Source organism: Falco rusticolus, chromosome 11, assembly GCF_015220075.1.
Source record: "Falco rusticolus isolate bFalRus1 chromosome 11, bFalRus1.pri, whole genome shotgun sequence".
NCBI lineage: Eukaryota > Metazoa > Chordata > Aves > Falconiformes > Falconidae > Falco > Falco rusticolus.
Window position 1 is genome coordinate 1,407,895 of NC_051197.1, and position 24,914 is coordinate 1,432,808.

A 24,914-nucleotide genomic window follows, 5' to 3' on the forward strand; every position below is an offset into this window, starting at 1 on the left:
TAAGGATCAAGGAGGTTTACTTTATTACTATAAATTGGTTTATGTTCTTGTACTTCACATATAAATATCTTGATGACAACAAAAAAAGGCACATCTATGAAGACATCATGCACCTTGTCCATGTCTGATTTTTTTATTTTATTACAAGAACTATCACCTTTCCCTCTCCGCTAGAAATAAATGCCTAGAACTGGTTGTATGACATATACCTCTCTGTATTGACAAAATACTCAAAACGGTAAAAATTTACATTTCTACAAAATCTAAAAATGACACTGCATATCTAAATGGCAAGTTCCACTTTGCCTGGGGCAGAAGGACGGTTTAGAAAGAAGGTGGTTTGACTCATCAGATTCAAGCATTTCAAGCACCACTTACAGTTTCATTCCAGAACTTACTAATGTAAACCGGTTGAGTCCTTGGTCGATGTTAACAGCCTACTCGATATGCACAAAGCTCACGCTGCTTCCTCCTTCTGCTAGTCTTCTGTTACCATCCTGAAGAGGTGAATGTTCATGTTTCAATGAAAATACAAAATATTTTTACAAATACATATTCTTTTTAAAAGTACTTGTTCCATAACACCTTTAGATTCCCATTTAAGCCCATCCCCTTCATTCCCCCAAAAGTAAAATAATTCTGTAGTGTAACGTATGTGACTAGAGGTAAAACGGCAGGCTGAGCAGCTCTGTCACCACACTTACAGTTTTTGAAGACATGGAGTTGTTACGGTCTTTTTAAGATAGGTAGATGGGGAAAAACAGATTATCTAAATGAATGAGGTAAAGTTTCATACATTCAGTGGTGTAAATAAATACCAGCAGAGTTTTATAGGAACACAAGTATAAGTTTAAGGGTTTTATTATCAAAGTTTTGTAAAACAATTTCATAAACTGTACATCAACATGGCACAGACTGTAGCCTACTTTTGTCTTTTTACCTGCACAAAAGTAAAAGCTCTCGAACTTCTGTAACTAAGAAAACAGCTTGCCTAACTACTTTGCATATAACATGGAATCACTGTGTGCATAAGATTACTACTGCAGTGACAGTAAACACAAATTCATTAGTTTGTACAACTTGAGATCAAGTAAAAAGTACATTATCAAGTAGACTTGCTTTTAAAAGCATATGAAGGTCAATCTTAAAATGCACTACCTTTCTGCAATGTGTTTAGCTCATTAACAAATAACACGACCTGGATTATGAAAACGGCACAAATCAACCTTTAATGACTGGGCACTGACTGAGCAGAGATTTTTACTTCCCAAGGCTCAAGAAGAAAAGTTACAAACTATTACGAGTCTCCTGAGATGGATTTCAACTGACAGATTAAAAAAACCCAAAAGCCCTCAAAAAGGTTAGTGCATTTTAACTTTGTCAAAGCCAAACAAAACCCACCGGGAAAACCAAAACAAACAAACTAACCCCAGCCACATGGCTTAAAAAAACAAAACAAAACAAAAAAACCCTAGCTATATCAGAACGCTTATTTTCAGATGTACTGTCAAATTTCTTTGTGTAGTCACACTTAAGACCTTTAAGTAGATCCACCGTATGTTGTAGGACTTTAGAACATGTAGGATGTTTCTGCCACAATCAACATGCAGTCAGTGCATTCCCTATACTGCTCTATTACTGCAATGAATCAAATTCTAGAAACACTATCATAAGTGAGCTGATTTACTAAAGGAGATCATACAACAAACAGTCCATGCCTGCTGTAGATGCATGCAGCTTTTTACTTTTGCTTGAAGCATCACCAAGTTAGTAAAAATCGCTTGGCTACGCAATCCCTTTTGGCCAGAACAAGAATGGTTACCTTTCTATAAAGCTTTTGATGTGAGTTAGTATCAGGAGATTTACAAACCATGTATAGCTCAGAGCTGTATACATCTAGATTTAGGATTAACAAGTACAGCATAAAAGAATCACACAGGAATGACACTGATGCACGTCTGCAGCTCTGTTCACTGCAAAGGCAAAATTCAGTCACTCATATCCATGTCCTCTTCATGATGATCATCCCCGTTGACTTTGGATTCCCTTGCTGAATCGCCGCTGCCTTTATCAGCGGCAGACTCCTTTGCTTTAGGAGAGGAAGAATCCACCATTTTCTTTTCTTCCTTTTTCTCCTTCTCACTGTCGTATCCTTGTTCTTCCTCGTCATAATCCCTTGTGACCTGCTTTGCAGAGATAAAAAAAAAAAAAAGTAAAACTTGCTTTCAAAGCCCCTGTTGGTTTAAGGTTAATACTACAGCACAGGCAGGGAAGTTAAACAGGTTTTTAAACATACTTTCACATCCTTGTCACTCTCGGATTTTCGTTCTCGATCCTTCTCTTTGTCTTTACTTTTTTTTTTCTTGCTTGTTGACCTCTCCCTCTCATCTCTGCTTCTCTCCTTGTCTTTATCCTTCTTCTTTTCCTTTTTATGTCTACAATGATAAAAGTACGTAGAATGAAAACCGCTATCACACCAGTGCGTAACTAGAACACAGACAGTGTCCAGACCGCTACCCATAGCTCATTACAAATCTAAAGACAGAAAACAGCAGCGTGCAGCGAAGATAAACCATTCACTTTCAGAAAATCACCAAACATCCCCAATTCTTTAGCTATGGCTCATACAACAAAGCGAAGCAGAAGGAAGACCGTGTTAAGAACACAACACCGCAGCATTTTACGAAGCAGCACCTCATGCTCCCCCCATCCAGGGAGAGGATCACAAATCGCCCAGGCCCACCCGAACGCCAGCTGACTCCTACTGTACAGAGCCACATGGGCCGGGCACTCTGGGTATCTCCTGCTCCTCACCCCTGAACACCTCGTGTTTGGAGTTCTTGGGCACTATCAGAGATCCTCTATGCCTGAAGCTGATTCAATTACGGTAAAAGCAGCAGCAGGCTGCACACTCTCCCTTGAGAAGTCAGCTTACTGGCTAGGTATAAGGAACAAGCCAAACACACACCACCTTCGAAATAACCCCACTGTGATCTTTGCTATAGTTCACATCTTGGGAATTTTCCACCCAAAAACCAGTTGGTTAGTGGTGTTTTTTTTAAGGCAAGAGGCTTACTGACCTTCTCGGAGATGGAGACCGGGACATTTTCCTTTTAGGAGACCTAGGTTTTTTAGGTGACCGTGTTCCACTCCTGCTTCTTCTACGTCGTCTTTCTCTGCAGGAAAGAGATCAAATACATCTCTGGCTCCAAAACCAGCACAAGCAACAGGGAGTAAATACATGTAACTCTAAATGGGTATTTACTATCAGCAGCACTGCAAAGCCCACACAGCTGCTGCTCAGCAGAGTTAAGTTGTTTCCTGTTCTACCTCCACAAACAAATCGCTAGCTTAGAATGTATTAGGGACACTGACTCTTTCTGCAAATAGAAACAGTTTGTTCTTGTTAATATGGCAAATTAATTTTTAGAAGTTTTTTTAAAAAAAGAACGGCACACACTTTGCATGTATTTATTCCACAAATCAGGGAAGAGTTTAATAGTGACCTCAAAGCATCACACTCTCTTTGATATACAGCAAGTAAAACTATTCCAAGTCCAAACAATACCTCCACAAAACTGCAGGAACCAGGGGGTGGAAATAAAGCAGCTTACAGACATAGAGAGAGAGCATATCCATGTGTTTGTGCATGCACCCAATATGCCCACAACAGAATCATCACCCTATTACACACAAGAATGCTATTTCTATTGAAGTGGATAAAGCATGCTGAAAATAGAGACCAAGGAAAACTTTCATATGACCATACCTGCTTGTGCTTCTTGATCGTCTAGTTGTGCTGTAGCTTTTGGGGGGAGTTTTAGAACGTTTCTTTTCTTTCTCTTCCTTCTTTTTATCCCTTTTAAGTAAAACACAGATTTTAAGTGCAAGTCGGTTTCAAACTATTCAAGCAGCATTCCACTGTTTTTGCCATGTACGAAAATGAATGAGGACACAGTAACTACACTGGACAGTATACATTGTTTAGTATTCCTGGGGCCAGTCACACTGTATGAATGGCAACAAAGATTACAGTTATCTATAGCAAAATAAAGAACAGCTCTTTGATAGCTTCTGCGTACGAACAGCACAAAATCTGCAAGTCTAGATGCTCACATTTCCTGCTTTGCAAAGACAGCTAGTGAGTGATTCAGCTAATTCCTGCTGCATCTGTTGACTCTCAGGAAAAGCATGTTACATGTTTTTATGTAACTAACTGCATGTGTATGGGGCAATTGTAATGTAATTCTGTGACATGTTACAAAAGACTCTGACTTTAAAAAGAACCACTATTTCATTGTGCCCTAGGTTTTATGTTTATTTGTGGGGTTTTTTTTAACATTTTGGGTTGTGTGGTTTTTGATTGTATTTTTTCAATTAAGCACCAGAATTTAGTAATTTAATTTAAAGCAAATAGATGAGATTTACTGAAGCAGTCACCTGGTTTTGGATGTGCTCCTAGACCTTCTGCTTCTCTCTCTGGAATGAGATCTTCTTCGCCTTGGACTTTTGGATCGCCTCCTGCTTCTTGATTTTGAATGGGACCTTCTCCTTGATCTGCTTCTTGACCGTCTACCAGTAACACGTCATACAAGGGAGTTAAATATATGAAATTTTGATATACCATTCAGAATCCATCTGCTCAGTGCTAATAGTATTATAATGCACAATGATACAGAAAAAAGAACATAGAAAACAGCAAAGGAGTCTCATTGAGTCTGCCAAGGAAACGGGAAGAGTAAGTGCACAAATGCTAAATGTCAAAGAACAATGATGCTTCTATCAGCTCTCTTACTATTCTCCTTGTAAGTATCAGTCCTTTTGTAGAGGAAAACTGCTAAGTCACACAGAAATGCAAAGACCTTTTTAGTACACTAACCCAAATACAAGCCAATTACTGAACATGCAAATAGCAAAGTACAAATGGGAAGGCCACTGTTAAAATGGCTTTGCACGGACCACTGGCACGCACTGTCCAATTGCAGTTGACAAGCCAACAGCTTAAACAAGCCATATGCCTTTCTGTCTGGGCAGGACAATATTAAGATCTCTGGTCAGGACACCTGACCAGACCTAATCTCCAAGTAAATCATACCTAGAAAATGCTAGAAAAACTTTTGTCCCAGAGACTTCCACTAAGCTGAATTTGCTGCACATACTAGAACCCAACAGCCCAATAGGTGAATGTTTACATACATAAATAACAATGCTCAGCGAAGCCTCTTAGTACTTGGTGTTAAGACAAATTTTAAGTGCCACATGAGCACACTGGAAAGAGACTGAAGAAAGAACAGCCATTTAAGGAACTACTGTAAAACGGACAGCCTACAATGCCTTAGGTATTCATAGTAGTGAGGGCGGTGTACAACCAAGGCTCTGCGCTAAGGTGTTTCTTATCTGATACAAGATAAATAAAACTGGAGTCCAGTCCAAACTAGGTGCCCTGACATGCTTTCTGCAATGGTTTATTTTTCAAAATACTTTTTGCTATCGTCTCTCTCGGACCCTTTCTACAAAAACAGAGGTGGGCCTCCCTCTCACAGCACAGCCTAGCCAAGTCGCAGCCTCAGCTTTCTTCAGGTCATGGACATCCTTCCGTCTGTCAGCCTCCACCAGTGAAGTGTTACTTCCAACAAGTATTTTTGAAGGAATTGTTTCAGATATGTGTGGTTTTTTAAATTCAAATAATCTAACTACCTGTGCCTAGATGAAGAAGGTGTCCTCCTCCTCCTTGAGCGTGACCTTGACCTTGAATGCCTTCGTTTTTCATCTTTTTTGTCTAGAGTTAAGAAGGAAAAACATAGCAAACCCCCCAATGTTACTTTAGTATTCAAAAAGATTTTATAAAGGAAAGCAAACTGAGTTTCATGCTATAGATATAATAAAGAAAACCTACGGAATATTTTGACATTTGAAATTAAGGCTTATCTATCCTTTTCCTCACAAGATGACATGAACAACAAACACATGACAAAGACGGGTATGTGACATCAACGTAGAGTTTTATGCAAAACTGAAGAAGTCGAAATTCAGAAAATGTTTAAGTCAATTAAAAGATGACAGCTGCAGGGCAAAGGGAAGTCTTGTTAAAAATCTCAGAATTTCTGCTGTTTGGGGAAGGGCTGAAGAAATCTCTCAAATTATTGTTTTGAATTTCCCACAAACAGCCTCAAGCAAAACTATCAGCCCATTTTTCTGGTATAATAAAAGCATTTTCTTCCCTGAAAACGTATCAGGAGGGCTGCAAAACTGTATTTTCAGAGTTCCAAGTTACTGCTTCTCAGATTTGGTGGATCTGACATTTATGGATGAACTGCTGCATCTTTTTCTAGAATAAGGCCTATCAGACTAAGCTTCAATAAAAAGAATTACTTACAAACTTCCACAGATTAGGAATTAAAAGGAAGGAAATAATCCCCAAGAACAAACATCACTGGGATGTCAAGTGGTTAAGCCACTTGCTGTTTCCAATGAAATCTCAGAGATGGCAGTATGAACTTCCATCAGGGGCAGCTCAAGCATTTTGCAGTCCTCAGATCAAATGAATTTTGGGAAAAACAACAGATGATTAATTCCCTGCATCATTCTGCAGAACGCATGCAGCATTCACACTGTAGGACAATTAAAAACCTGTCAACTATAAATTAAGTCAGTGCAGAACATGAAACCATTAAGCCAATAAGCCAATATTTTGCAACAGACTATTAGCTTTTATCATATACTACATCAAAACTCTCACCCTGAACTGAACAAAGTATTCTACAATTTAAAATTACCTGGCTCTATAGCAGCAGATATTAATGACTGTGCTTCTCGTACTCTTTTCATAGCTTCTTCTATTTCTTTGCTCGAGGTATCTGATTTCAGACTTGGTGAAACAAGACCTGCAGCTACATGGTTCAACCTGGTAAATAAAAAAAGAATTTTAGAAATTCAGTATTGATGAATCCAAGAAAGAAATGCCTCCATTGTCCGTTTGTAGCCTATTCCAAGTGACCGATCCAAATGAATCTGGATCAGCCTGCATTCTGTCACCATTCAGGCAACAGAGTATTAAGTCCAAGATGCGGTATCTGTGCTGAAAACAGCAGCACAAGATACTAGCATATACAGCTCTTAGAATTCCAGTAAACTGTAAATCGCAGGAAAGTTTGTACTGTCTTGCACAGATGTTTCTAACGAGACTTTTCAGAACATTTTTGCACAACAAAATTTCAGTTCTCATCACCTGAAAAAGCAACTCCACAGGAAAGAGTTATGTTACGCAGTAGAGAGCCAGCCTTCATTTTTGTAAGCCACACTGAGAAGCATACAAACACCGGTGGAATTTTAAGTGTGGAAGGTGTGTTCTACAAGGTGGCTTTGAAACCAGGCAGGTATACCCAATATACCTGACTGATGTTTATCTAATCCGCTAACTTGAGTAACTATTTCGTTCAATCAGTTACGCATTCCCTGCTTACAGAAATGTCAATTTAAAATAGGTAATAATACACCAGAACAGTATTAAAACAAAGATAGATCACATGTATAACCTTATCCCCTGGTACAGGTCAGATTGCTCTGACAATGTAAAAACAATGGAAGAGCCAAACAGGGTTAGAAGTCTATTTAGCTAATACAGCAGCAGGGCAAGCATACATCGGTATCTTTCATGAAGTTGAGAATGGAAAGAATTCTCTCCAAAGTTTCATGCAGTATGCAACACAAAGGCTTTCTGAGGCAGATGTGGTTTCTTTGCATTTAAGTAGACTTTTCATCTACTAATGTGTCTAATAGCTTTTTTCCAATGGCATATGCTTCCATCATCCCACAGCAATGTTATCAGTAGCTTAATGGCACACTAAGCACTACAATCCTTCCCTACTTGCTGTCCCCAAGCCATAATACTTCGAATAAAACTATCCTTTTTCTGGATACTTAAATAAAATGAGCAAATACTTGTGCTTACTGTTATTTGCTCCTTCTTTCTACCAAGTAATAAAAGATGCTGTCTTTTGTTATCTTTTGATAGCTGTAGCATACATAGACTTTTGTTACTGTCTTTTACAACAGTTGCTGGTCTCGGCACATTCTCAGTTACAGCCCCTCCATGTCGACCTTGCAGGACTAAGGTGCCAGATGCACCTTTACAGTTAGACACAGAAGTGACAAAAATGACATACAAAAAACTGAATTTCTGTCTCTAGCAAAATGAAATCCCAGAAATTAATCGGCATTATTCCACAGATGCAAGGTTGGATAATCTTAATTTCCTCCCCTTCTCTCTACCACAGAAAAGAGTCTGCACAAGATCCCCAGGACATTAGTCTTCTCCAACCTTAATTAGATCCAGCAGGACAAAGACTGGATAATTTATCACAACAGATATTCCCAAGATCCAAGTGTATTGCAATACAAGTATTTGTAAACACTGATGCTTACTTTGGATCCACTGTGCTCATAAGTTTTAGTAGTTGATCTGCCGCAAGAGACTGTGAGGAGAAAAGAAAAAAAAAAAAAAAAAAAAAAGAAAAAAGTTTAAACCCTGTTGGAAGATGTATATGTTTAGGAATATTACCTTCCTTGAACGTATGCTCCAGCATTAGCTAAAGCACAAAGTCTCTACAGAGGAAAGAACAAAACAAAACACACACCCCCAAACAAGTCACAGATGAAAGGGCGTATTGTTCTGGTTTAGAACTTGTGGATGGTGGTGAGGGTGCCAACATCACATTTCAGTGGTGCTTAGGTAGTTGGTTTTTTTCTACAGCAACCAAGCACAGGCCCTTTCCAGAACAGAATCAAAGAACTTTAATATACAAATACACTTCTGATATTTACAGGTTATTTCTCTGTTACTTAAGGAGAGACCTCTTAAAGAGAACTAAGTTGCCTGTCCATGGGAAGTCTCAATGTCAAGCTTCTGTTTATTCTTCATAAATTCTTTACTTTAAAAATTCCACAAAAAATACATGCTTTACAGCTCTTAGGAAAATCCAGATATTATTACAATTGCTCACTTCCTGTAGCAGTGGTGTATTAACAACAAAATGGTTAGTCCCCAATAATTTTCTTTATACAGAGGCAGCCACATGCTCAACCTAAACAGTTTGTTACAATCAGCTGGCTTAATGGACAGAGGAAACAAATCTTCATCATACCAAATTTGTATTTTTCTAATACGCATTTAGAATGCTTTTTGTCCCATTTGTTATTTCATTATCACCATTATTTGCTTGTTACTACACATGGCATGCATAAAGAGAATGCTAAATGATGGATTTCTTAGCAATGCATCAAATTTTTGTACCTGTAAAACACGTTCTCTATACAGTATCAAATGTTAACTCGAATATTCTACTATTACTTAGTACTTAAGTACTTTTATTCAGTTTTAAAAAGACTACAGTCTAACAAGGTCTCCTCAGTATTTTCTACTCCTACAAAATTAAGAAGTCGAGTTTTTTTACTGTCAGTACAAGACAGGTTCATAGCTTGATAATGACACATATCTGAAATATCAGATTACTAGTCCCAAATTATTTTTTAGGTCCTTCTAGCATTTGATTTGATACTCCTACAGGTACTATTTTTTCCAAACTGGTGTTCAGAAAAATCAATCACTGCATTTTTCAGACAGTGGCTGTTAAACTGATATAAATAAAAATTACATTTAAAAAAGAAAATAGGGTAACGAAGTGTTCACCTATAAACATGCTAAGTTTATAGCAACAATAAACATGCTATGTTTATAGAAACAAAGACGTTTAAATGAGCCAGCAGCCTACACTGAGCCAAGTCTTTAAAAATAAGTAATATTTTGTAACATTTCTTCAAACCTAAGTATAGTATTTCCAGATCTCCAGCTTGTTATTTAATATACTGATGAACACTAAGAGCACCATGTATGCTAGTCAAACTATGCATGTGCTAGGGAGAATAAAGGAAATTTCAGAACGTGTGACATACCTGAGAGTTTAAATTTGCTCCAGGAAGCCCAAGAGCAGCTAGGGCAGGATCAAGAGCAGGAGCTCCTAAAGCAGCTAAAGGAACAGCACCAATCTGTAACAAAGACAGCAATTAGACAAAGCCATACTCCATTGATAAAAAGTGGTTAGATCAAGATTCCCACGCATTAAGACACGTGGAAACCTGAACTGGGTTTTACTTAGGCTTCTAGCTACAGAAGATGTTATATTAAGGCCAGTGAGAGTATTTTGGTTTTCCTTATTCGGGTATTTCAAAGCCTAGTGTATGAAAGATTTTTTTTCCTATAAATATTCTAAAACGAAATTCTGTTTTCTCTGCATCCCAAGGACGGGCTAGGGGGGGAAGTAAGAAAGTAAAGCATTCTACTGCATTCAAGAAACAGTTTAAAATGAAATTATTTTCCAGTGTTAAAATGACAAAGTTTCTGAGCCAGCTACCACATATCTAAATCAAGTTAGGATTGAAATTAACATGTTTTATGTTAAAAGACAATATAATATTACTATCTCTCTGGAAATTTCTCAAACTCGCTTAAAACTGGCAAATGAGTTGGAAAGCTACTGAAAGAATATGTAGGATGATGGCATACATGTGAATTCCTTAGAGTAATCTTGAAGTCTCCTAAAGGAACCTCATTTTTGGCCATTTAAAGCGACATGATCAAAACATAGGGGGGAACAAAACACACACCATGCTAAAACCCTCATGACCTTATGTTAATCAAACACTGTCCTGTTGCTATGAGGCCTTGCTCCCCCTTCCTTCCTTCTCACCACCTCCCTTCTGACTGCTCCGGCACTTGAGACTCATTTGTCAACCAATTCAACCCACTGAGCCATCAGAGAACTTATTTCTGTGCTGTCTGCATCAGGCCAACACAACAGTTTGTTACAGGAGCAGATGAGCTCCAGAGCCAGCACAAAAGCAGCAGCAAGAAGAGCATGTAGCCAAGAGCAAGGGAGCAGAACCTTCCACTTTTTGACGAGTTTTTCCATTAGCTGATCTCTTGAATTGTATTGGCTTCTCCCTGCAGTCTCAAAATAAAAAGCCACATTCCCACATGTTGATTTTGTGAATGTAAATTACAGCTAATTCATTTTTACTGAGTTAGGTGCCCAACCCCCAGCAACAGCCAAAAGGAGCTATGTAACAAGCTTTCAAGATGCGCTTGAAAAAAAAAAAACCAACAACTGACCATCCACCATCATTTTCCATAAAAATGGATGTGTTAAATAAATTCTACCATTAAATGGATTGGGAGTAGGTGGGGATTCAGTGACAGAACTAAAATTAAGGTGGTTCAACAATAGTTTTCAGGAATTTATATATGTACAGGTTTAGGTGAAAGAAATCTTTAAGACAGTATTTGATTTGTTTCTTCCATCCATTTCCTCAAGTTTCACAGTTAAAGTTTAGACTTTTCCCTCTGCATATGGTTATAAAGACCTTCTGAACAACTCAATGGCAAGTGTATCTTTCATGCAATCAGAAACCCTAACAGCAGCTACACAAAGAGCTAAGCACAAGACGAAGCAGATGTGAGAACTGCAGAATTAATGAAGCTTTACTCTTATTACTTTGCCTCTAGTACTTTGATTCTCTGTTCCCTAATAAGGTATGCGTTTTGACTGAAACTTTTTCCACAATCTATTATTCTTGCTGTTCATCTTCCACACAAATTCTTGTGTATTTAGATATTGAACAAATACAAGCTACTGTTTTTCCCCCTCAGCTGGAGTATTAACAGAAGGTATCTCCACAGCATGTCAGCTCCTTGAACTTCATGAATTTAAAAGCTACGAGATGTCTATGGCTTGTCAAATCCGTCTGTAAGCATGCAATGGATAGAAGAGGGGTGAAAGAGAGATAAACACAGGGCCCCTGAGATACCAGAAGTAACACCTTAAGGAAACAAAATTAACCCATCTGGCAACTTATCGCCATTTTGCCACAATTCATATCAGACAGCTGTAACAATCCATCAAGGTATATGAACTAAAACATTTAGGAATCCGTATTAGCACATCGGTCTATTTGTCCTAAAAAAACCCAAGAGAAGGTAAGTTAGAATCTAACAATACAACTAATAATTTGCCTTGACTTTAGCCTAACTGGAAAGCCTACCTGAGAAAGTGGGTTGGGAGTAGGCAGGAGTCCACCTCCAGGCAGCAGACCTGCCACAGCATTAGCTGGTGCCAAGAGAGACAAAGCCTTAGTCTCATCAGGAATAACTCCTGCAGAGAAATAGCCTTGCATTAGAACGCATTCCATTTCAAAGGCAGAAAATACACAAATACACCCAGAAAATGTCTCCCTGATACACCACCTGAGTTTGTTGAAAGTACTTATGTTGGCTAAAATACAAAGCTTGATGTCTATTAATATTTATCATTAATTTTTTTGTCAGAATGAAACTTCAATGTGTGAAAATTTGACTGTTCCTTTTTCTCTACAAATGGTTAAGTTTCTAGAGCAAAAAAATAGCACAATACACACTACTTTTTTGTTAACACTGCCAAGATTTCATCACCTGTACTCGATTTTTAAGTCATGAACCAAACGTAAGCAAGCACAGTCGGTTCTCCAGGGGTGTGCTCTCAACTTTCAAAAGCTGTTTTATGAACAACGACTCGTGTCGGCTGCTTCACTATAAAGCACACAGAAAAATCAAGATACACAAGACAAAAAAAGTTTGATTTAGGGGTTAATAATATGGTACAGTTCACTATGTTTTCTTTTAACCTACCATATAAATTTTGTAAAACTTAAAGAGAAGGTATGGAAATATTTTTTGTTGAATCAAGCGTAGGGCTTTTGCTGACTTGTCAAATGAAAATGAAGGTCTCTGCAGATCTTCAAATACACGCTGTGTATGTGTGTCTGTGGGTGGCTGGGTGCATACATACAGTATATCGTGGCACATTCCTTACCTGTGCAGTAAAATGCATTTGTTCCAATATGTGCCATGCTTATTGTACCAAGAATGCTGCTACATACTGCCATTTCAGAAGAAACTTCTGGCCCAAAATCTTGCAGCCAACTAAGACAAGTGTCTTATTTTACTGCCTGCTCTGCACATATTTTAAGGGTCCTACTATAAAACAAGTAATTATGTAGGTATTTTTATTCTATCCAACAGCAAAAGCCCTATACAGATGGATTAATTTGTTAATGTGCCCAAGCCCCCAGAATGAGAGTTCAATAAAACAATTTTACTATATATTTGCAAATACCAGTAGTGTTTCTGTAATACATATTAAGAAACTGCATCTCATCATAAAACATACAATATGTACAGGGCACTTAAGAGAAACTGGATAAGCTGCAGAAGAAAACTGTTGGGTGGTATTTTCAGCAGGGCCTGGTATATAGTTCAGGCTGAACCAGGGAAAAGAACTGTAAAACACAACAACAAAAAAGAAAAACCACTGTTAAATAAAGGTAATGGTTCCTTCCACCTATACTGAGAAGTGCCGATAATATAAACAAATGTATAATACACAGCACTGTTATCTTGCTTGTGTCATTGAGCTGTCATCAATTTAGATACCAAAAGTTATGGAGGGAGAGGGGGGGAAAAAGGTCATTTAGATAAAGGGCATTAATGCATAAATATATTAACATACCTACAGAGAGATTATGGGGTAATTTTGCATGCAAAATTATGTCTCAGAGGATATTTATAAATTATATCTAAACATTTCAAATTAGTGCAACTACAACATTTCTGGCATCTAAATACAAATCCTCAGACTTATCTTGAGACACCTCATAGAAGATCTGCATCCATTAAAAAAAAATCATGCATCTGATCCTCTAATTGTTTTTTAAAAAAGTATTTAGAAATAAATAAACTACAATTTTAAAAAAAGCAATGAGGCCCCTCACCAGTTAATTTTCATGCTTCAAGTTTTTTTTACTGCTGCTTTGTTAGAACCATGAAATACTGCATGAATGTGTAGAAATGAAAGAAAAAGAAACAGACAAAAGAAACAAACATTAACCAAAGAACCTAAATACCCCCCCAGCCATCTTTAATCTTAAAGAGTTCCTTCCAAATCTAGGAATATCACAGTGAAAATTACAAATACTAAACCTTACCGTAGACTTTGTGTATAGTTCTATAACACAAAGCAACAGCCAACACCAAAATGTCTGTGTATGCTAAAACTGGAGTGCGCTTGTGATATAGGGGATAATTATTGCACTAAACAGATAATAAACATTCACTTTAGTGACAGGCAATATTAATACAGAATTATCACAGTAGAAAATAAAAGATAAAAGGGCCCAGTTCAGCACAGTAATTAAGCATATGCCTGGCTTTAAGCACATGAGCAATTTCATTATAGTTTTAAGAACCTTGCTGTATTGTGCTTAAATAGCTTGTTGAATTGGGACCCTGGCAGAATGCATTTGCAGGGAAAACTATACTCCAGCACAGGGACAAGAGCATATAATTACAAAACCAGGGGGCATAACTTTACGGGCTGAACATTATCTCTTGTGATACGCCACATCGTTATGCCAAAAACATCAACATTGTGATCTGCTAGACCACCACAAGAAACAGCCCATGAGGAACTCCTTGATTTAAACAGGCCCATTAAAATATTCTACTTTATTATTTTCTTTACACAATCTGAAACAAAACTACTGGGCAGATTTGTCTATGTGCCAGATTTATCCACCATCAAGCACAATGGACAAAATCAGACTGACAAAGAGAAAAATGGTTTTATCCTTATTGGAAAAGTTAAACACTAACAATCTTCACCATGGGCCTTGGAGAGTATTTTGTACTAACTCAGATGGACTGCTGCTATATCATGCTATAATACAAAGACGAGGACAAGATACCTTTCAGCTATGTTATTATACCTAAACTAGCAGAAGCAGTAACTCAATGGCAATTTCAGAATGTGTTCTATACTCTCAAAAAGCAGCACATCTCAATCAAAGGTCATGCTGCAGATTCCTACGTTCCAGAAATTGAGTTTTCATATCTTTTAAGTTTAAAGAATACAGAGATAAGACAGCTCCCCAGGACTCAAAAGACAGCCTACAGCATTACAATGTCTTCATTACAGGTCTGAACCCAGGCCATGTACCAAATTTATTACTGTAACATGACTTAATCTGCAGAGAATGTATTTAATTCAAGCGATCTGGGAAAATCCATTATTTCAGAAGTAAATCAAGAAACAGTACAATGGAAATCAGTTACTTCTAAAGCAAGTCTAGAAGAGTTTAATAAGACTTCTGTAAGAAGAGGTGTCTTCTCAGCACTTTGTTTTTAAGGTAAGTTCCAAAAACCCTGCTCATTGCCTTTCAAATTACTGTAACACCCTAAAATGTAAAAATAAAAAGAAGAAGAGAAAATGTAGTTAACAAGTGGTTACACCAGGAAAACACTTGGGGACTTGAGTGCTTGCTGGCCTTTAGTTAATGTCTAGAATCCCCTGTAGCTGCAGAGGACCCACTGTTTTTCAGTCATCTGGAAGGGCTTTGCATTTGCCTTCTCCACTACAAAAATCACACACACAAATAACAGAGAGAAGAGTTTATTATTTAGTGAAATTCTATCAAATATATCAAGGATGAACAAGAAAACTTGGAATAAAAAACTAATACCAGTGCCCATTTGGCACCTCTGGGAAGATCTCACTTTCAATTTAAACCATAATTATTCAAACCCTTGGTATACTGGAATTCACAATGAAAGTGAGTGCCTTTTCAAGGAAGTTCCCAACTAAACACAGTGGCAGCATCTCAAAGAAATGTTAATCTACTCTCCCATGCACTCTCAGGGAGGGAGAAACCATTCTCATGAAGAGATTTACACCTATGTCAAAGTGGCAAACACTTAATTATTAAGGCAAAATTTCCTTAAAATGTTGACCTGTTTCTGTAAATTTGTTTAGGAAAATGTCTCACTGAGACTGATAAAGAGCAAAATTTGCAAATAATTCTGCCTAAGATGTTAATACTCTAAACTTAAAGACAGGCAAAACCAGTAAGAGGTAAACTTTCCACTTCCCTTCAGTGTCAATAGAGTAAAAAAAATAATCATATAATCCATGGGCCAATGGCAATATACCAAGGGTTTCAAAATGTTAATAACTTACATGTTTGACATTTTACTAATCCTCATTTTTGTGAACTATACTGGAATAAAATGCCATCATATGGTGGCTTCATAGGCCATTAAACAATTCACAAACCTTCTGCATATGGTACGACTATCAACGCTCTGTCAACGAATACAGTGTTTGTCAGATGCTGGGCCACAACTGCTGAGTCAGGATCATGGAACTTTACAAAACAGACACGCGATGAAACAGGCAAAGGAGAATCACTGGAAAAAAAAAACAAAACAAAACCCAAAAATTTACTTAGATGGAAGCAAGCCCGACAGCATGAAACTTGTAGCTTCTACTGGCTCCCCACTTTCGTCAAACCAGGAAGTCGCAAGGTACTTTCTATGCAAGAACATGATTTCAGGTTTTGTATCAAACATCACTTTGCATGACCACAGATACAAAATTAAACTGAATGAAGCTAATTCACTGTAAAATAGCAGAAATAGTTTTATTGACTCATTTGTAACCGGACATTAATTCTATTACACACAATACATCTATGATCAGTCACCTAAATGCAAACTAGTTTTCATGACCTGTCTGTGAGAAGGGAAGAAGATGAAGAGAAATTTTGCTCAAGAAAAAGTTACCTAATAAGTATACCACATAAGTTAACAAACCCAGTAGTTTTACACTCTCTGCTTTACGCCCCCAAATACTTATTAAGGCGAATTATGAAATAAGAGGATAACAATTAAAAGACCACTATGATTTTAGTTATCAACACAATTTCAGAAAAGCTTCTAGACTTCCATCATGCTGCTTCTCACACATATAGGAACTGCCCAAGTTCATTCTGAAGAGATGTATGCCGCCAAACAGGTGTCTATCATTCAGCGGTAACAGAACTAAGCAAAGAAAATCAAGAAGTTCAGGTAGGCAACACTACAGTTGAAACCTCACTAATGGGTGAGAAGCTCCTAAAAAACTGATCAGTAAGCACGGACCTCTTCACAAGATAAGTCTGTACCTACTCCACAGCTCAAAACGAGCATCTGTCAGCAGAACTGCACAAAAAAATCCCAGACATGGAAAAGAGAAGGCAGAAGTTTTGGGTTCCTTGGGGAAAAAAAACGAGAAATATCTACTTCCTACAACAACAGAAAAGATTTCTAGGCCATTCAACAGCATGCGCAACTCCCCCTGCCCCCGCCCCCAATCAAATGTCTAAAAACTGCAGGCAGAATCAACCTGGTAAAGGTCCTGAATGGGCTTTGAGAGTCCATATATCCTGAAAATGGTGCAGAATTTGCTTTAATCAGACATATAAACTAAAAGACAGTAAGAAAAATTCGTACGCAGGCCACTTGTGCAGCAGATGAGTTAAAAGTTGCCTCCAGAAGGCACAGTGCAGGTACCAAAAGTAGCAGCAAGTCCTAAACCCCCTGTCCCTAAACAAGGCCAGGGTACATGTGCTATTCAGCTCTGCCCTCAAGTACCAGAGGTACAAATTAGCCTAAAGAGGTAGCTCTGAAACATCCTCTCAATTCTTCATGACAAAGATCTACTTTTACTAACCAGATTCCCAGAAAAGGTTGTAAAACTAGCTCTTCACAACTCATCCCCCTCCCAAAACAATTTTATCTGGGTTGAAAAACACTGATCAAGTCTCCAAGCACTGAAAGCACGGACAGTGCTGTCAGAATTCAGGAGAACGACGTCGACATCAATGAGAAAGACATCCAAGATCTATTTCTGTTAGTGCAAATGCCAAAACCTATCTAACCTTCACCGCCACCGAGCAAAGGCCCAGCCTGACGTGCAAGTTACACAAATGCAAGAATTAAAGTCTTCAGATCACATTTTAATATACTTTAAATTTCACCTGATGTGAAAAACTAGAGTGGAGCCAGTGTATCACAGCTGTTAGGATCTTAAAAGTTAGAAACACCCATTTCACCCAACATCTTGCAGATTTAATAAACTGGAAAGCAACACTGCAGTGATTAATGTCACAGAGATAGAAAAATTGAAACTATTAGCTCTTTTGTATCTATGAATACAAAGTAGCTTGCCAAGATGGTGCCTTTTCTAATCCAAAGCATAAAAACTAGAGAAACATTAGCCCATAGTGTTTAACAAAATCACAGCAGTAAAATTTTAAAGAAAGTAAACCAAGAAGTTATGGCATACCCAAATGGTACACTAAACCAAGTTCTAAAAAAAAGTAAACAATTTATTACATAAATGCAGTACAGCATTTTCAAACATTCTTAAAAGGTCTGTGATAACATGGGAACATGAGACAGAGTAGACATGAGTACCACTATGTACTAAATTGTACAGCTACCTGAATCCACAAGTTCTACCAAAAATACATAAGGCTATGCTTATGCAGCCTGACATTTAATACAAATCAGTGTATTTCATTTTAAAAAATGTATTTCCAGTCACTCTATAATCCAAGCTGTAATGAGCGAAATTTATCAAGAACAGAATGTTCTCAACAGTTACCTAAAAAGGACATCATTATTCTAATTCACCAGAGATCGAAAAATTTAGTAATTGTCTCTCAGACATCATGCCTATGAATGCTGAGACACACGACAATTTACTGTGGTTTGTGTCTGAACAACGTACCTATTCTGAAGTACCGTAGATTCTGAAATACAGCAGATAAACAGGGAAATCCAACCTTCGTATCATAACCTCTAACTACTTGCTCCAACAAAGTTGCCTCACGTTGCAACCAACATCTTAAATATTGTCTGATTTTTTTAAAGGGTATTTCTGCCACTTACATAAACACCATTACCGGGATTATTACTGATGTAAAATCAGGCTGGATCGAATACATTGACCACACAAGAGGTGTTCTTCAACACTACCATGTTTGTTGGGTGGGAAGAAACATTTTTTTTAAAAAAAAAAGGCACCCAGAAAAAAAACTGAAGAAAAAAACCCAAAACAAAGAACCCCCCCAAAAAGAACCAATCCAAGGGTGTCATTTGGAAACTGAAAGTCGTCATCCTCTTAGCAGAACAACTACCAGTGACCATTGCAAGTAATGCCAGCGTAACTTTTATTGGCAATTATTAGATAAGACAAAAGATCTTGCTAATTACTATGCCATCCACATACGAAATTTTTATTAAGCACACTCCTCATTTTATCAAAGCTTTAACTCTGTATTCTCCACCAGATGTGCTTTTTTTTTGGTAAAATTATCTGACCATAAAAATTTGACTGGATCACTCATAGTTAAAGAGCAAGACTAGAGAACACATTGGTTTGTATATGAAACACCAGTGGCATAAACTTTTTTATATCCAAGTTTCAGAGCAGAAACTTAAGTTTTGATGGAAACAAAATTTTCATATGCTAAACAGGATATGCTGAAATCAGCACGTGTGTATGCACACACAATGCCCCTCCTCCCCTTTTTTAAAAAAAACACAACCCCCGCACTCTCAGAAATCCACTCCTTTCACTTTTCAGTTTTGCCTACCAAGGAGGATGAAGCTATATGGAATACAATAAATGCAAGAACCAGGCAAGAGAGCTGGGGTAAAGCAGAAGGAAGAAGGAAAAGCAAGCTTGGGGAGGAAAAATGTAAGAAGTAAAACAAAAGAAAAAGGTTGTGGGTTAATGTGCAATACGAAGCTGAATTATACATAAAATGTGTAATAGCTGATTAAATAAATTGGGATAAGCAGATAGATGAAGGTGAAGAAACAGAAGTGTAGAGAAGCTCTGGAAGTTATATCTGATATGGAAGCCCGGGAGAATAAGGAACATCTAAACATGGGACAGCACAATCAGAGTAACCAAGATCAAATAAGGGAGTGGAAAAATGTAACTGGTTACTCAGAAATACTATATGCAAGAAAGAATCCAAGTATAACCTGGGAATTACAGAGATTCAGACTACAGAGAGAATTTACAGATTACAATTTATATCTTCTACCCCCTGAAAAACAGATGAACACCATGGGCGGGGAAAAAGTCAGGATGTGAAGTTTAAAGGAGAAGGAACAGAAAAGGCTTTAAAAGAAACAGATAAAAGAACCTGCCACTATCAGAAAATACATCCCCCTTTGGTGTGAAATGACATCAGACACTCAGCAATCTGAGATCAGATTCCTGAGCACCCCAGCAGAGAACTGCAGCAGGTCTAGAGGTGCCAGAGCCCTTGGCATCTGTATGGGCAGCAGCACAAAGGAAAAGATACAAAACCTTCTTACAACAGTAAGGTTAAAAATTAATCCCAGTCCGGAAAAGTGCCCAGGTCTAATATCAACTGCACAACATTTACATAGTTTTCAATAATGCTGTTTTTCTACCAAGCCATACATTCTAGAATGAAGATATATAACATTCATGTCAACAGCTATTCAGTATTTTCTACACCTTCTGTGCAAGCCCTATCTAGTTTCACTACATTTCCTGTTCCGTATTAAATTTCTTCCATGGCTTTTCTACAGTAACCCATAAATACTAAGAAATCTTCACAATCTCCCTATGAGATGAAGAAGTATTATCCTCTTCTTATTTAAGACTTTGAAATAAGACAGACATTTAGGCCAAATCTTGTAAGTAACTTTTGGTCATCCGATTTGAGGTATCTGCCACCTGGGTCACTGGAGTTATTTGCATCTTGTTGCCTTTTCTCCCTCAGCACGTAGCCTTCACCAAGGCAGCTGTAAAGGCAGTCAACTCGGTATTTTTCTATACCAACAATACAACCCAGCTGAAGTGACAAGAACACCTGTGCCACAACAAAGGAAGCAGCAGTCACAAGCAGGACCTAAGCCTTCTGGCAGAAATAAACTTATGCTAGGACACAAACCAGTAAGATCGCCCTGAAGACCGATAGTGACTAGTACCTAAGTCATCTCAAGCATTACAGACACAAGGCTACAATGCAGATGTCCCTGAAGCCCCCTCTTCTCTTCCCACAGCCCAGTTCCACAACATACCTATCACAGACTTCTCTCCAACACAAAACACCAAGACAGATCTGATGCTTATACCGAGTAGGGTCCTGTGGGGCCAGTGTTTCACTAGACATTTGTGCAAAGGAGCCAAGCGAAGAATGTACAGACAGTCTCAGGTATGGTAGAGGGAGACTTGCTGGGCTGGGCTTTGGATTTTGGGTTTTTTTGTAGAGCACTTCATTCCAACACCACAAAAGTGATCTTTAAATATATTAGTTAATGTAACTAGAGCTACAAAGTTTCAGAAACAGAATTCACCCATAATAACCTTCCTTAAAAACTGAACAAAACATTAAAATACAGAGCAGCACAAATAACTGCATCTGTTTAAAGGTGAGTTACTTCACTGGCTGCCAAGCATTAATGGTTCTGCCATTTAAGTACAGTTACCCCAGTTATTAACAATGCAACTCTCGCATTTGGAACTGTCCCTCAATTTCAGTCACATATACAGTCCATCTCCTTCTATGCTTTAACATCTAACACGGCATTGCCAAAATCCAACCCAAATAAAGAAACTGCAAAAACACTAGAAATACTGTTTCTGAATTTGCATACACAAGCAGCTAGCAGGGTAGGTGAATTTTCTTGGTTTTGTGTTAACAGGGATTGAAGATTCAATGATGAAGAAAATGAATGCTTTGGTGGTGGGTTTTTTTTTCCTAAAGTAAAAAAAATCCAAAGTTTTGGGTAGTAAAAATAATTGACTGTGTTCTTGTTTGATTTTTCTCCAATCAAGCAAACCTCGTTCATCACCGCAAAAGAAAACCTTTTTACTTACATAATACATATGCAAAAGGTCAACATACAATGACATTAGAGTCTGCAAAACAAATCAAACTGAAGTGACCAAAATCAATTTTAACGCCTAACATAATAATGTGTATTGTCTGTGTATTACTGATTACCTGCCCATTTTGCGCAAAATTCCTTGCAAAGAAGGCATACTTATATAAAAGTTTTAGGGTTTTGGCCAACAATCCATAAACCGCCCACAGTTCCAGAGGTTATGCAGACAGCAGAGGTTTTAGCGAGACAATCCTGGAATAAACACTCCTGAGTAAAATGTGCGTCTGACAGGAGGCATCCCGCGTGTAACAGCACGCCATCAACCACCATCTTTTCCCCACATACGTGCATAACGTAATTGCATGAGTAACCGCGATTGCGGTAAGCCTACGGGCCCGTACTAGAGCCCAGCAAGTCAAGAAGAAAGAGATCTGCGGAGGCAGCCGAGCGCGGCCCGCGGCAGGGGGCTCCACCGCGCCCCAGGCACCCGGGGCGAGGCTGCGGGGCCCGGCAGGACCGAGGTGCGGGCGGCGGCGGGGGCAGCCCGCGGCCTGGAGTATCGGCGCGGCGCGAGCTGCCGCCGGCCGCCATGGAGGCGGGAGGCGGGCCTGGGGGAGGGGAGGGGAAGGCGGAGGCGGCGGCCGGGCCGCGGAGAGGCGGAGGAAGGGGCCCGCTCCGGGGGGAGGAACTCACTCGGGGGGGAAGAGGCGCAGCTCCTCGATCTTTCCGAGGAAGCCGAAGAGCGTCCGCATCTGCTCGGAGCTGGCGCTGGGGGAGACGTTGGTGACCTGGATCACGTCGGTGCCGCTGCTCGAAGCCATTGCGCTGCCGCCCGCTCCGCTGCTACAAACACATCGGGGAGAGGGAAGAGCGCGTTAGGCCCCAGCAGCTCCCGGCTGCAGCTCCTCGCCGCGCCTCCTGCCGCCTCCGGCCCGGCCCGGCCCGGCCCTGCCCCGCCGCCGCGCACCACCGGCCGCCCGCCCGCCCGCCTCACCAGCCTGCCTGGGCCGCAGTATCCCACAATGCCCCGCCGCACGCCCCCCGCGCAGGCGCACGCGGCCCCCGCGCAGGCTCACGGCCCGGGCCTCGCGCCCAGCCTCCGCGCGCGCCTGCGCATGCGCCTGTCCCCGGCCTCGGGCGCGCGGGGGGGCGGCCGGCGCGTGCGCAGGGCGGGAGGCGGCGCTGAGGGACTTCAGTGCTGATAAGAGAGCGTCGGGCTGGGCTATCCATTGTGTTTTATCGCCAAAGCTCATCCGGATGGTGGCGGGGGCTCTAGAGTACTTCTGGTCGGTCTTTCAGAGGGCCGGATAGGGCTCGGGGGCATCTACCCTGACGTACTGCTAGTAGTGCCCAGCCCGAGGTGTTCCAGATCGGCTTGGTAGCGCTGTTTGGTTCCTTCAAGCTTAAAGCCTCCATGTTTTTGACAGGCGAAGTTGCTTGCTATGTGAATTAATTGCATTCAGGTAGAGACGAGTGGAACGGTTATTTTGTTGCCTGGGTTCACTGTGACTGTACTTTGATTGCTCTCTATACGTTCTTCTCGATCATTCCTGATGTGGGATTGCAAGTAAAGCAATCTGTTACTTCCAAAGGCTGTAAAAATGATTTTTAAGTAACGAATATGAATCATTCCAGGAAGCTTGGCCCTGCCCCCAGCGCCTTCCAGCCATTGTCTGGAATTTTTGCCTGTTCTGAATGAGCTTCAGCTTGCATAACTTCTGCCCTTCCCAATACATCTTCCTCTTACGGGAACAAACAAGCTTAACTTGGAGGCTTCACACAAAATTCTAGTGCTGGGGTTTTAAATGCTCTGTTGAAATAACCCAGCGTTTCCATATAGGCTGCTGCCTGGTGACTCCCAAAGAGAGAGGTGACAGGAAAAGAGGGGAATTAAAGACCAGCAGTAAAAATATAAATGAGGCCAAAAATCCTTAGTACTAGTGCTTGAAGTTTCTTGAGTCACTTACGTAATGTCATATTTGGTCCTTGACTAATTTTAAGTTCAATGGGACTAAAAGTAGAAGTTCTTTTTCAAAAAGGGTAGTGTTTGAAACACAAACCTAGTGTTTGGAAGTGAAAAGAGCTACAGCTAAAAATGTTCAATGTCTGAGGGGAAAACACTCCTTTTTCACAATGTACTTCTCACCGGGGACCGCTGTTGAGAGTCAGGCAGGCATTGCTCCGACTCGCGGACCCAAGGGCAGCAGGGGTGACTGGCCCTGTTAACCTCAGGCGTTGGCCAGAAGAGCGAGGTCATTCACCTGGTGTGCCAGAGTCAATCGACACACAAGAGTCAAGGTATTTATTATAGAAAATGGGTGGTATTCCACAAAGCAAGCCCAAAACTCAGAAGAATAATATTTATGCAGTCTTCCCAAACGTTGCTTAAAAGATACTATTGGTAATTAGTTATGCACAGTAGTTTTCCATTGATCTATACCTCCCTTGCTTCAATTTAAAGTTATAGTATGTTTTAGTTTGCAAACTCTGGACCAAAGGGGAAAGGAAAACCAAATTAATATAAAAGTGCCTTTGTATTTGTTTTACCTTGTGTGTATGTATAAAATATTCCCAGGTTGTTTGTTCTGTATTCACACTTGTGACAAAGGTGAAGGCTTTGGCAAGCTGAGATGGGGGCGAGGAAGGCTGGGCAGGCAGGTCTGTCTGCACAGGCTGCAGTCTCCTTTCTCATTAAGAACGTGATGCCCGCAGTTGTGTCAGCTTGCCTTGCCCCGCCGCAGGCCCTGCGGGTTTGTGCCGAGCGTTCGGGCCACTCTCCAGGGCAGCGATGCTGTGGAGGGGACGGACCTGTTGGTGCAGCCGTTTGTTGGAGGGGGTCACTGCCGACGCTGCGGGCCGAGCCGGGGGATGAACACCGCCCGCGGTGCAGCCGTGACCGGGAAGCCCGCAAACGGCAGCCCCCGTCCTGCGGCACAGGCACGGCCCCGCCGGGCGGCCCCGCGGGGGCTCGCACACCCCCAGCCCCTCGGGGAGGTGCGGGGCCCCCGTGCGCCCGCAGCTCCCCGGGCCGGCAACAGGGGTTGCGGGCCGGCCCCGCGCCCCAGCCGGGCAC

General features: G+C 40.2%; 1 protein-coding gene across 4 annotated transcripts; it reads right to left on the reverse strand.

The window, feature by feature from the left end:
* Positions 1-23,086, reverse strand: SRSF11 (serine and arginine rich splicing factor 11). Of its 4 annotated transcripts, none has more exons than XM_037403828.1 (13): positions 22,836-23,086; positions 22,535-22,684; positions 16,197-16,330; positions 12,097-12,206; positions 9,952-10,044; positions 8,425-8,474; positions 6,777-6,904; positions 5,698-5,779; positions 4,441-4,572; positions 3,770-3,859; positions 3,081-3,176; positions 2,297-2,435; positions 1-2,186 (listed from the first exon to the last, which is right to left on the reverse strand). In XM_037403828.1, exons 1-13 carry the CDS (start codon positions 23,069-23,071, stop codon positions 1,989-1,991), a joined length of 1,638 nt encoding a protein of 545 aa, XP_037259725.1. In that variant the 5' UTR covers positions 23,072-23,086; the 3' UTR covers positions 1-1,988. The 4 variants fall into 4 exon arrangements, with proteins under 4 accessions (XP_037259725.1, XP_037259726.1, XP_037259727.1 ...); XM_037403829.1 differs by having other exon boundaries at positions 1-2,183; positions 22,836-22,948; XM_037403830.1 differs by having other exon boundaries at positions 22,535-22,849.
* Positions 23,087-24,914: the final 1,828 nt, after the last annotated feature.

Bases quoted from the DNA above. Each gene is read 5' to 3' on its own strand.
- SRSF11 (XM_037403828.1), bottom strand. From the start codon at position 23,071: ATGGATAGCCCAGCCCGACGCTCTCTTATCAGCACTGAAGTCCCTCAG. The intron at 12,207-16,196 runs GTTTGTGAATTG...ATTTCTCTGCAG, and splicing joins AGTCGTACCATATGCAGAAG to GAGTTATTCCTGATGAGACT. The intron at 10,045-12,096 runs GTAGGCTTTCCA...TCTTTGTTACAG, and splicing joins CTCCCAACCCACTTTCTCAG to ATTGGTGCTGTTCCTTTAGC.